Consider the following 13,451-nt stretch of genomic DNA (forward strand, 5'->3'; position numbering starts at 1 on the left):
AAGATTGCATCTAAATATAAAAAGCTCTTTCTCTCTGAAGCGTCTCATGATCCACATACCAACGATGACTAGAGCTTGTAAACAATAGCAGGTCACTTTCCAAGAGAAGTGTTTAGTCAGGAGGCGGAGCGTTTTAAAATTGTTGATCTCTTATCCGGAACACTTCACGAGCTGCAGAGCAGTTTAGTCATTCAGCACAGGTGACCGTGGAAAACCCTTGATCCCTGAAGGTTCCTTGACCAGAGACCATCGGTGTTCCAGGCCTCTGATGATGTGGGAGGAGCAACTGTGTCAGCTGATCAAGCAGTTCAACCAGGAAGGCATGAAGTGACGCACTGAGTGAGTTGTCCAACTTAAAGTCGACTGTGTCGAAGGAAGAGAGGCAGAGTGAGTGTTTGTCCAACTTTTGTCTTCTTCATGTCTTTGTCTCAAGTGTGAGTGAGTTTAGTCTCTGAGAACTTTAAAAGAAACCAGTGTGTGTTTTGTTTTTGTGTGTGTGTGTGTAAAAGAGGTTTGTCCTGAATCTGGTCGATTGTTTCTCTTTCACTCTGGCTGCAAATATGGATGAGGAGGAGGACGGAGTACAGTCTGTGGACAGGTAAGGAATGTCAGCTGACGCCCTACGACCCGATGGTATCTGCGGATTCTGTTATTCAAACTTGCAGCTCAGTTAAGCATATCATTTGGCATTCCTTCACGGGATAAACATACCCAGGATATCTCACCCACTTCATTTTGAAGCATCTGACCAACCAAAGAGCCTGCAGCGCAGCTTTTGTAATGGAGGAGCAGTTATTCTCAGAAAATGATGAAGACTTAAAACACATCCGCCAGACTAAACTCAACACTGGTGCCGTTAAAGCCAGAAATGTTCTGACTTGTTAATGCGCAACTTCGTGAAGTGATATGATGTCAATTCACTGGACAATATAAATGGACAGCGCGGCACTGATCACTCAATTTCACTTTATTACGGCAGAAACTTGTCTTCCAGAACACCCTCACTGATCTTCATTTAGTACTTCTTTTCCAATTGAGTTCTTTTGAGCCATGTCTCATTTGATGCAAATGTGCGTCAACTGACCCAAGGGGTAACTATTTGGCAAGTGAAATTGTAGAATCTAAGGATGCACACCCAGCGCCGCCCCAGGCCCAGTGGGGGCCCTAAGCAGGATTTTATTTTGGGGCCCCCCTTCCAATAACATAATAATAATGATAATAATAATAATGATAATAAATTACGATTACTAACGAATCAAATGAACAGCCTCTATCAACAGTGGAACAAGAACTTTATAGATGCACACCTCTGAAAAAACTTTTATGCCACAAAGTTTTTTCTTTTTTATTTCAACAACATCCCACCTTCAAGTGAAGCACGAGCCTCTGACTGTTTGGACTTTTTCTTTCTTTTGCTAGCTCCTGAATCGTATTGATGTTTGGAAGCCGTCTCTCTTTCTCTACTCTCTCTCTACTCTCTCTCTCTCTCTCTCTCTCTCTCTCTCTCTCTCTCTCTCTCTCTCTCTCTCTCTCTCTCTCTCTCTCTCTCTCTCTCTCTCTCTCTCTCTCTCTCTCTCTCTCTCTCTCTCTCTCTCCTCTCCACCTGTAAACAACTGCCTGCCGGCCCATCTGACCGCTGATTGGTCAGATGGTGACGCTTCGCGCTTTCAATCATTGCGTCTCTCTTTTTTTCTCTCTCTCTCTCTCTCCTGCCTCGGGCTGACTTGGTGGCGGTGTTCTACGCGCCTCTCGGCAAAATGCACGCGCATCCTTTGCGCTTTTGCAGAGTATGATGATACTTTATTGATCCCGAGGGAAATTCAATTCACTTGCACAAAATGTGGCCCCCCATGGATCGCGGGGCCCGACGCACAGCGCGTGTTCTGCGTGTAGGGAGGGGCGGGCCTGTGCACACCCCAGAATTGCCAATATTATAAATCACAATTCCAACTCCTTCTATGCATGCATGAAAGAAAATGAAATAATGGGTAGTGTACATACATTTGAGAACAAAAGGTCAACAGTCTGTTGTAATATAGAAATCATAAACCAATCGTAATACCTTTGATATACATTTGCAATCAGTCAATTCAGTATTTTTCCAGGTAAAATAAAAAAAGCAAAAACTGGTAACAGACATCTATTTTCTAATTATATACCCACTTTCCTTCTTTCACAATTTTCAAAAATCTTAAGAAGACAGTTTGTACCCGGGCTCGATAATTGTGTTGGAAAAATACAACCTGTTAAGTGACGATCGGTACTCGAAGAGAGTTGATGCTCCTCATGACTGACAACTTTCCGGCTTTGCTCATCACTTACAACAGAGGGAGCACTCGGGGAAAATGTTCCAGGGAGCTTCCAGCCAGTCATCGTCAAAATCTGGAAGCATGACCTGCTGATCGTTTAGGTCGGAGTCATACAGTAGCTCTTGCTGAGGATATTGCAAGAGCAATTGTTAACAGAAAATATACTGTGGGCGTCTTCATTGACTTAGGTAATGCTTTTGACATGGTAGACCAACGTGCTGCTCCTAAAAAAAGCTTTAGCTGTATGGTGTCAGGGGTACTGCTTACGCTTGGCTGGAAAGCTACCTCAGCAATAGAGACCAGTGTGTCCACATCAATAATGTTGATTCAGACAAAGTAATTATTACAGGTGTTCCACAAGGATCTATTTTGGGGCCCAAGATATTTATTATGTACATAAACAATGCATGTAATATTCTAAAAAGTGGATTATATATCATATGCTGATGATACCAGCTTTTATTGTGCAGGAAAAGACCTGCAAGTGCTCACAGTATTAAAAGGAGGGTTCGACAATAATAAACAGTAAATAAACAAAAATCATCTTTGGAAACCGGAAAGTTAAAGTCAGTCATTAAAATGAATGGTAAAGAAATTGAATAAGTGCATGCAGATACATATTTAAGAATTCCTGTTGATAAAAAATTTAGTTGGAAGCCGCAAATGAATATCCTTAAGTCAAAATTTGTAAAACATAAATGATGATATGTAAAATCAGATCAGTACTAGATTATAATTCACTTTACTTATATAGCTCCCTCATTCTTCCTGATCCAAGCTATGGTGTGAAAATAATTATAGAACATTGATCCTATTTATTTTACTTCAGAAGGTCATTTGATTTGCAAATCAAGCTGACTTTCATGCTCCAAGTCTATAATCTGACAAAAAAATAGGATTTGTTGAACTACAACTACACTCAGTAGAGAGCAGTCCTTCACCAACACCACATTTAGGACTGGAACCGAGTTGGCATTGCTAGCTTCTTAGCCATTAGCTCATATTGATGCGAACTGTGTAGGTCAGGGAGCAACATCACTGTGTGAAAACCTGGTCAAGGCGCATCTCCATGGCAACAGATGCTGATCTCCTCTCATTTCTTCAAAAGATTTTTTTTCTAATCAATTGGTCCTTGGATTATGACAAATCCTCCATGAAGATTTCATGCCATTTGGCTGAGTAGTTTTTGCGAAAAGTTGTTAAAATACATACAAACCAATAAATAAATATACTCAGACAAACGCATAATCTTCTCAGCCAACTTCGTTGGTTGCTCAACTTTTATTGGCAAAGGTAAAAAAATACACAATATTGTCAACCCTAACACACTAGCTGTAATTTATAAGGCGCATAATTAGAATCCAATCCAACTTTATTTCTATTGCACATTTTAACATAACAGCCAAGGTTGAACGAAGTGCTTCACAGTTAAAAGTAATAATAAAACAATAAAACAAAAAAGGGCAACAATGAGTAAACAATCACAGTCAACAGGGACTTAAAAAAAAACAGGGTAAAAAACAATGTCACAGCTTCCCAGTGTTCAAATACTTAAAGGCCAGCGAGTACATGTGAGTCTTGAGTCGACACTAGAAGCACTCAAGAGACGGTGTAGTTCTAATGTGGAGAGGAAAACCATTCCACAGACAGGGAGCAGCCGTGGAAAAGGCTCAGCCACCTCTAGTTTGTACTCTGGATCTTGGTACAACAAGGACCATCTGATTTGCTGACCTCCATGTTATATGAAGATGTACGAACATGCATTTCCTTTCCAACATTACAGCCTCACTCTGATGTCCGTCTGTCTTTATCACCTACAACTTATTCCTGTTGTTCTGGATCCAGCAGGTTGTCCATGAAGAGTGACTGGTCCAAAGAAGCTCCACCGTACTTCAGTGGTGAACCTGGACCTTCACACGAAAAGTAAGAAGCTGTTTGTTTTCCTTATATTTCCTCAAAACCAGAGTGGGAGATGTTGAGATTCAGTTCCAGTATTTTGAAGCAGTGTCAGAATTGAAGCTGGATCTTTGTGTCTTTGCTGTGTGTTGTGGTGCTCAAAGTAACTGTTCCTTTGCCCACAGACAGAGGAGTGATGATGAGGAGCAGCAGCTGTCCTGCCAGGGTTCTTCACCTGGAGGCTCCTGCTTTCCTCAGCGTGAAGAAAGATCCAGAAGCAGAGCTGTACAGAGTAAGAGTGGACATCATTGTCTGTCTTCACTGGACTTGTTGTGTTGTAGAGACATGAAGCCTTGCTGTGTGTGTGCCATCAGAGTGTTGTTGTCTTTCAGTAGGTGGTGGTCTGCAGAAGGTTCTAGAGGAACATAAGAAGAGTCTGAGGAGCAGATGTGAACATGTGGTTGAAGGAAGTGACGAAGCAGGAGGAGGAACCCTCCTCAACAGGATCTACACTGAGCTCCACATCACAGAGGGACACAGTGAGGACCATCAGAGGGAGCCGGAGCAGATGCAGCTGGAGACGGCTTCCAGGAAGCAGAGCCTCCATGACACTGCCATCAGGTGTCAGGACATCTTCAGAACTTCAGCTGAACAGCACAGACACATCCGAGTGGTTCTGACCAGCGGCGTGGCCGGCAGTGGAAAAACCTTCTCGGTGCACAAGTTCACTCTGGACTGGGCCGAGGGCCTGGAGAACCAGGACGTGTGGGTGCTGGTGGTGCTCTCCTTCAGGGAGCTGAACCTGATCAGAGACCAGCAGTACAGTCTTCTCACACTGCTCCATGTTTTCCATCCAGCCTTACAGAAGGTGACAGCAGAGGAGCTGGCGGTCTGCAGGCTGCTCTTCATCTTTGACGGTCTGGATGAAAGCAGACTTACTCTGGACTTCAACAGCTCCCAGCAGGTGGTCCACGTCTCACACCAGTCTTCAGTCAGCCTGCTGCTCACAAACCTCATCCGGGGGGATCTGCTGCCCTCAGCTCAGGTCTGGATCACTTCCCGACCCACAGCGGCCAATCAGATCCCTCCGTCATGTGTGGACAGATGGACAGAAATGCGAGGCTTCACTGACGCCCAGAAGGAGGAGTACTTCAGGAGGAGGCTGAGTGATGAGGGGCTGAGCAGCAGAATCATCTCCCACATCCAGACCTCCAGGAGCCTCCACGTCATGTGTGGAATCCCAGTCTTCTGCTGGATCACTGCCACCGTTCTGGAGCACATGTTGACCACAGAGCAGAGAGGAGAGCTGCCCCAGACCCTGACTGACATGTACTCCCACTTTGTTCTGGTTCAGACACACAGGAAGAAGCTCAAGTACCATGAAGGACATGAGACGGGCCCTCAGGAGCTGACGGAGGCTGACCGGGAGGTTCTTCTGAAGCTGGGCAGGCTGGCCTTAGTACATCTTGAGAAATTAAACATCATGTTCTACCAAGAAGACCTGGAGCAGTGTGGTCTGGATGTGACCGAGGCCTCGCTGCACTCTGGAATATGTACTCGGATCTTCAAAAGAGAGTCTGTGATCTTCCAGAAGCCCATCTACAGCTTCGTCCATCTGAGTGTTCATGAGTTTATGGCTGCAGTCTACTTGTTCCACTGTTTCACCAACATGAAGACAGATGCATTGTGGGCGTTCATTGGAGAGGACCGTGATGAATACAGTCATTATCATCATGACGACAAGTTCACATCTCTTGATTATTTCCTGAAAAAAGTCCTGCAGAAATCTCTCAGAAGTCAGAACGGCCACTTGGACCTGTTTGTCCGCTTCCTTCATGGCCTCTCTCTCCAATCTGACCAGAGACTCTTAGAAGGTCTGCTGGGTCGTACAGAGATCAGTCAAGAAACCATCCAGACAGTCATCAAGAACCTGAAGATGATCAACAGTGATGAAATCTCTCCTGACAGATACATCAACATCTTCCACTGTCTGGTGGAGATGAAGGACCTCTCAGTACAGCAGGAGATCCAGGAGTTCCTACAGTCAGAGAACAGATCAGAGAAGAAACTCTCAGAGATCCACTGCTCAGCTCTGGCCTACATGCTGCAGATGTCAGACCAGATCCTGGAAGAGTTGGACCTGGAGAAGTACAACACATCAGTGAAGGGACGATGGAGATTGATCCCAGCTGTGAGGAACTGCAGGAAGGCTGGGTGAGTCCACATGTCATCATGATCAAATGTCTCTTTGATGTTGGGAGAAAGTAGTTCCACTGTGGCGATGTTCCTCAATGATCCATCATGAAGGAACAATTAGCTGACTGGTATAAAGGTTCAGGAAATTCCTGGTGAATTTTGCATTACATAATTTCAATTTGTCTATCAATTATTATAACCAAAAATGAGAACTAAGTATGTGTGTAGCATCATGAGCCCCTGCAACAGAAACCCGGCTGTTGGTACTTGGAGCTTCACCTCTCTGGGGGGGAAAGGAGCCAGAGCTGGTGCAGGAGGTTAAGACATACTGACGAGATCAAGTTGGGTTCACCTCCATGCATGGCATTAGTCTGCAACCATATGCCTTGATAATGGATGGCCTGGCAGCCACACAGTTGGATTATATGCCAGGGGACAAGAGGGTCGCCTCCCTGTGGCTTACAGTGGCGAGGATGTAAACTGTGACTGTTGTCTGTGCTTTTGGACCAAACAGGAGCTCAGAGTATTTGTATTTCTTGGCGCAAATGGGTAAGGTCCTCGAAAGAGCACCGCCAACGGAACCCAGAGAAGAGCTGAAGTTCTGGAGTCAAACAGCAAGAGACCAACAAAGAGTCCTCTCTCATAACAACGTTCTGTCTCATTGCAGACTTTCTGATTGTCGACTCTCTGATTCTCACTGTGAAGTGATCTCCTCAGCTCTGAAGTCTGACCCCTCCCATCTCCAACATCTGGACCTGAGTAACAACGAGCTGAAGGATTCATCAGTGCAGTTTCTGTGTGCTGGACTGGAGAGTCCAAACTGTAAGCTGGAGACCCTGAGGTCAGTTCACTGTGTGAAGTCAGAAAGTCTTGAAGGCAAATCACTGAGTGGATCTCTGTGAGCCCTGGCACAAATGTTTTACACTTGTCTGTATTTTATGCTTGAGACTAACCAATTGTATTCGGAAAGTGTTAATACTTTGACGTCGCTTTAGGCAAAATGGTCCAACATGCATTTATGAGCCATCCAGCTTGCGCTAAACGGACTCCTTTGCCCAGGTCCCTATAAGGCACCGTGTCTCTGCAGACCCCCAGGCATGGACGCCCATGTTCTTTTCCATAGTTTCTTTGGAAATTTGGAAAGACTGTACTAATGACTGACACATTCTCTTAAAGAAAAACTGCATGCACTGATGTATTTCCTTGAAATTCTAATTGCACTTCACAGCTTTAACTGAGCCAGATGGGTTGTAAAGTCTTAGAGTAGCTGTACTTTCTCTCATTGTAACGGTTCCGGCTGGTGGCTTTTTGCCACTACCAGAGGTCAGCGCCTATTTGTTATGGCCACGCCACGCTGGCCAGTAGCATTGGCTGCGCAGTCGAGAGTTCAAAAAGTCTATGGGGGGGTGGGGGGGACACCAGAAACGAGAAGGAAGAGGGAGGAGACTGCCGATACCCAACAACTCTGTCCTCTAATATCACTTCTTTGTCTATATTCAGGTTGGATGACTGCAGGTTGTCAGATATCAGCTGTTCTTCTGTGGCCTCAGCTCTGAAGTCCAACCCCTCCCTCCTGACACATCTAAAACATCTGGACCTGAGTTACAACGAGCTGCAGGATTCAGGGGTTCAGCAGCTGTGTGGTTTTCTGGAGAGTCCACTCTGTAGTCTGGAGACTCTGAGGTCAGTTGACTGTTACTGTTGTAGAAAGAGAAATGTTTGTGGAGCTGCTGTGATCTGAGACGCTGGTCCTGCAGTGAGAGATGGACTGAGCTCAGCAGCTTCTTACTGATGTGTGTGTGGACATGAAGTGTGTGATGAAGATCCTCAACAGCAGAACCGCTCATTGATCTGGACACAGTGATGTGGAGAACATGTGAACACGTCTCATCATTTAGTCATTTGTTCTGGTGGTTTCTCTTTTTTTCAGGTTGGAGAGATGCAAGATGTCAGAGATGAGCTGTTCTTCTGTGGCCTCAGCTCTGAAGTCCAACCCTTCCCTCCTGAAACATCTGGACCTGAGTTTGAACCAGCTGGATTCAGGAGTTAAGCAGCTGTGTGGTTTTCTGGAGAGCCCACTCTGTCGTCTGGAGACTCTGAGGTCAGACTCCATTTGTGTTTATGTGCAGTGAAAGTTGTGTTGACACTAAAAGTCAGACATCAGGCCGACACGAGATGATCCCCACTGAGGATCTCTATGAGAAATTGAGAATTCTTCTCTGTGCTTTAGTCCTGTGACCAAGGCAGAGCTGTGTGGAGCTCCACATGCAGTGGACAATTCACTTTAAACCTCTGACATGCTCTGTGTTCATCTTAAAATTTCAAAGCAGGCTGATCTGTTCTGGATGAAACCGTCACTGATCTCCATGGTGGAAGTCCTCGCTGTCAAAAGAAAAAGATGCAAAGCTCTCTGCAGCTCTGCTGAGCTTTTTAAATTTTAACAAAAAACTGAAGTGAACTGAAGTTGATCCTAGTGGCTCCTGTGTCCAACCCATCTAGAAAAACCAATGCAAATAAAAATGGGGACTTTGCTCCAGTTTTATTTGTTGCAAATGTATTGTTTTATTGTTTTATTGTGTTTTGCTATTTGCACGTCATGTGTTCGTTTTTCACTGCATGACCCAGTCGACAGCAATGTTGAAGAGCAGTGCTGACATTGGACAGCCCTGCCTGATACCAGTCTTGATTTCCAGACTGTACTTGCTGTTCCTCACCCTGCAAGTGAAGTTGTTGTAAAAGCTCTCGGAACATTTTATGGTGGAACTCTGTATTCCCATAAGATGCGCCAGAGACAATCTCGGTGGATACTATAAAAGGCTTTTTCTAAATTTGTAAAGTTAATTGATATTTCTTGGGGAAAAAAGTCTGATCCGTACAGACTCTTCCTTTACCAAAGCCCGCTCGTTCACTTTGACATATGTTCAGCTCTCTGGTTGCTGTTTTGCTTCCGATACAACTTCAGAGTGATTCAGATATTTAAACTCCTCCACCTAGAGAAGGTGCCCCCCAATCCCCATACTTGGAGTGGGCATGCCATCCTGTACCATAAGAGGATTATGTACTCTGGATTTGGAGGTGCTCATCCATATCCCAACCACTTCACACTGAAGTGAACCATTACATGGAACACCGCAGGTGCCAACCCCCCACCCCCACACGATGCCCTTGTGGCCTCAACTGTGCCTCGATACTCTGTTCATGAAAATCATGAACATACCCCTTAAGGGGTGACAGTGTTCAACCTTAGTGGAATCCAGCACTCACCTTCAACAAGTTTGCATTAATGCCACATATAAAGCTGCAGCTCTCACACTGGAAGTACAAAGGTTGGATAGCCTGCAGCAGTAGCTCCAGTTCTCCATACTCCCTCAGCATTTCCAGCAAGACATCTCGGTGGGCTTGGTCCAAAGCCTTCTCCGGGTCTACAAAACACATTTAGACTGGATTCGCAAACTCTCATGCCCCATCTGTGAGATGGTGAAGAGCTGATCTGTTGTTCCATGGCCAGGATGGAATCTGCATTGTTCTTACTGTATCTAAGGTTCAGCTATTGATTGAAGTCTCCTTTCCAGTACTCCTGCAAAGTCTTTCCCAGGGAGGCTGAGATGTGTGATGCCCTGATAATTGGCACACACTCTCTCCTTCCCCTTCTTGAAAATGGGGACCACCACTCCGGTCTGCCAGTCCAAATAGACTGTATCTGAGGTCCATGCGATAACTGTATCGGCATGTCAACTAGGACAGCCCCACAATGTCCAAGGCTTTCAGCAGCTCTGGCTGTGTGGCTCCAGGTCATGTCTCCTGTAGGGGGGTCGTGTCCTCTGGGTTCCGGAGATCCTCAAACGGCGAGCATGGGGAACCACATGGCGAAATTTCAAATTAAGGATGAAGGTATTCCTTACTTCTGGCTCACACAGCTTCTCCACATGACATTTCTTTCATCATCCTCTGCCTGCTTTTTCTCAGTGTCAGTTTTAAGCTTACATTAACACGGTGATGGTCACTGCTGATATCAACTCTTCCCTTCACTTTAGCCCCAACAAGAATATTCTCAACTTCCCATTGGTCATCAGGTGGTACTATTTCGTTCTTGTCTCTCCCGTTCAGGTAACCCCAAGTCCACTTGTGGATCTGAATGATCCATTGATAGCCAAGCCGTATGTCTTCTACACTCACCACCTTCATGGGTTTTTGTGCTTTCCACTGACAAAAGGCATAGATGGTACCAAAAGTACTGTACCCAACTGTTTTTATTAACTCCTTCCTTGAGTTACCCAGCACATCGATACGGGTTCCATAAAGAGGACCCCGTCCCAAGCATTGTTTTACCTTTTCAAACCAAATAGCATCAGTAGCTTCTGCAGCTTGATCTGGAGCGTGTCCACCATTGTTGTTGTTGTCATGTGACGTTACGGAAATGGTTGCAGGGTTATCTGGTCGAGAGGTGCGTTGATGACATCAACATGAAACGGCATTGTCCTGTTGACAGGGCCTGAGAGGCTAATGAAAAATATGGGAAAATGTTATTGTGGAAGCTGAAGCAGAAGAACATAGAGGTCTGGAGTGGCATGTGGACCATCACAGGCTACAGATAGACCACCAAGAAAGGCGTGGGTGGATCTGTGGCCAGGACTGATGAACTCAATGAGTTTCTGAATAGATTTGATACTGAGGGCTCTCATTCTCCACCTGAGTTTGGTTCTGCAGAAACTCTCCACTTCTGGGCTTGGTTCTGCAGGTTTCTTCCTATTAAAATTCCTATGCTTGCTCCTGTGGAATTGTTTGATTTTTCTCTGCCTTGAAATTGTATTTGGCCCTATGGAAATTGAACTGAATTATTATACTGTTGGCTTCAATTGTTTAGTTTACATTTCTACTATAAACACTTCCCATCTGAACAGTGTTCAGCTCTCAGTGACTTCAAGATGAAACTCTGTCCTCTAACCTCACTTCTTTCTCTCTTTACCCAGGTTGAGGAGCTGCAGGTTGTCGGATGTCAGCTGTTCTTCTCTGGCCTCGGCCCTGAAGTCCAACCCCTCCCTCCTGACACATCTGAAACATCTGGAACTGAGTTACAACCAGCTGCAGGATTCGGGGGTTCAGCAGTTGTGTGGGTTTCTGGAGAGTCCCCTGTGTAGTCTGGAGACTCTGAGGTCAGTTGACTGTTACTGTTGTAGATGGAGAAATGAGCAGCTCCACTAACATTTCCCCATGAACACGTCTGGTCGGTTGGTTCCTCATTTGTTCTGCCACTTTCGGTCTTTATCCAGATTGTGGGGCTGCACCTTCTCAAATATCAGCTGTTCTTCTCTGGCCTCGGCTCTGAAGTCCAACCCCTCTCACCTGAAGGAGCTCGACCTGCGTTACAACCTGCTGCAGGATTCAGACGTGAAGCAGCTTGTTGATCTTGAGAAGAGTCCAGACTGCAGCCTGCAGACTGTGAGGTCAGTAGATGGTTGGAGTGAGTCTATGCTGAGAATGCTGCGAAGCTTCTGGGCTGGACAGCCAGCCAATCAGAGGAGCCACAGGCGTGTTGTGTTGGTCCTTCATGAGCCCTGAGCTGCAGCCCTGCTGCTCTCCCTTCTTAACGGAGACCTTCCTCCTCTCCTCCGGTCTCTCTGCAGGTGGAGGTGGTGGATTTAAAGGTGGCGTGAGAGCAGAGAGGATGCTGTGTGTCTGCAGATCCACTTGAGTGGAGCAGAGCTTCATCCAGCAGTGAGTGACAGAGGAGCTACCAGAAGAGCCACTATGTGTCAGTGGCGCAGTGTGAAGAGCTGCGAGAGTCCAGCATTGAACCAGGGATCCTCTGCATGTGACTCAATCATCACTGTGTGGACTGAACCTCCTCCTCCTCCTCTTGGAGCTGATTACATCTTGTAAACTTCTGTAAATCTCAGGCTGCTTCAGTGAATCGTTTCTATTAAGAAACAATAATGTACATATGCATGCATCAAATGATGCATTTAGTGAAGTTTTGTGTTGCTTGCTGATGACGCTAATTTCTTCTGTTCAAGAGACACAGTTTAAAGACATTATCTGAGAATACTGAAATTGGTTTGGTGGCAATAAGTTATTGTTAAATTTGAGAAAAACAAAGTAAAGATAAAGTTTCATTTTCCATTGATGGAGTTAACAGTGAGAAGGTATCAGAGTTTATGTTTTTTGGAATCGTTCTGGATGGCAAACTGACATGTATCATATGTTAAACAAGACCAATCAGAGATTTCTGACGTCGGCCAAAGGTTATCCTCGACTCGGAAATTTGGTGAAAATGTAGTTTTGACATAATCCTTAAAAGCCTATAGAATTTAATCTTGCTCCAGAATCTGGATCATCTCAAAACATCCATCTGTGGTGAAACTTTCGACCCAATGTGAGCAGTAGTTTTTATGTAATCTCACTAACAGACATACAAACAAGTAAATATACGCTGATAATCGTATTACATCTTTGGCAGATGTAAAAAAAAAAAAAATAGCTGTAAAAGAATATTTATATTTTTGACCCAAGTTAAATATGTCTTAGGTCACAAAACAGTGAGAGTGTTGTGTTGTGCAAACTGTGGGGTAATACTTGTGAGAGCAATATAAGTTTAATGTAACTTTGTTCTTATTGTGCAGAAATTCAGAGGTAAATTTAGACAACAAATTAAATCAGGGTTATTAAAAGTTGGAGAAATAATAGAACTTGTTAATTATGTTCCAAGTCAAGAGTTTTACCAGGAAACCTGAATAAATGTATCTGTGTTCACTCGAGAGGATGAAAATCACAGGACAAAATTTGATTTTAAGCACCGAGTGGCTAAGTTGAAACTATTGTGTATTTCAGTTGTTGGTGTAAAAGTAAGGTATTCCAGACTACAGGATTTAAATGGTTGTTCATCCATTTACGAAAATGTACAGAGGCAGAAAACCTTGTCATTGATGTTAATTGTTTTTGAGCTTGTAAATTTTGACTGCATGGAGTTTTTGTTTGTTTTGCTTCTATATTCATTGTGTTGATGGTGCAGACGCCCGAAAATTAAACGGTGATATATTTCCATTTTTATTT

The 13,451-nt window shown here is 44.6% G+C and overlaps 1 protein-coding gene across 4 annotated transcripts; it reads left to right on the forward strand.

The window, feature by feature from the left end:
- The first annotated feature begins 290 nt into the window (after positions 1 to 290).
- On the forward strand, positions 291 to 13,438 carry LOC308140424 (NACHT, LRR and PYD domains-containing protein 12-like). Of its 4 annotated transcripts, none has more exons than XM_080510214.1 (11): positions 291 to 387; positions 512 to 598; positions 4,155 to 4,232; positions 4,391 to 4,497; positions 4,598 to 6,419; positions 7,069 to 7,242; positions 7,902 to 8,084; positions 8,332 to 8,502; positions 11,372 to 11,554; positions 11,672 to 11,845; positions 12,026 to 13,438. In XM_080510214.1, exons 2-11 carry the CDS (start codon positions 561 to 563, stop codon positions 12,042 to 12,044), a joined length of 2,949 nt encoding a protein of 982 aa, XP_080366340.1. In that variant the 5' UTR covers positions 291 to 387; positions 512 to 560; the 3' UTR covers positions 12,045 to 13,438. The 4 variants fall into 4 exon arrangements, with proteins under 4 accessions (XP_080366340.1, XP_080366341.1, XP_080366342.1 ...); XM_080510215.1 differs by having other exon boundaries at positions 4,601 to 6,419; XM_080510216.1 differs by having other exon boundaries at positions 4,158 to 4,232.
- The last annotated feature ends 13 nt before the right edge of the window (positions 13,439 to 13,451 follow it).

The sequence above is a fragment of the Blennius ocellaris genome (genome assembly GCF_963422515.1).
Source record: "Blennius ocellaris genome assembly, chromosome: 15".
NCBI classification, from domain to species: domain Eukaryota; kingdom Metazoa; phylum Chordata; class Actinopteri; order Blenniiformes; family Blenniidae; genus Blennius; species Blennius ocellaris.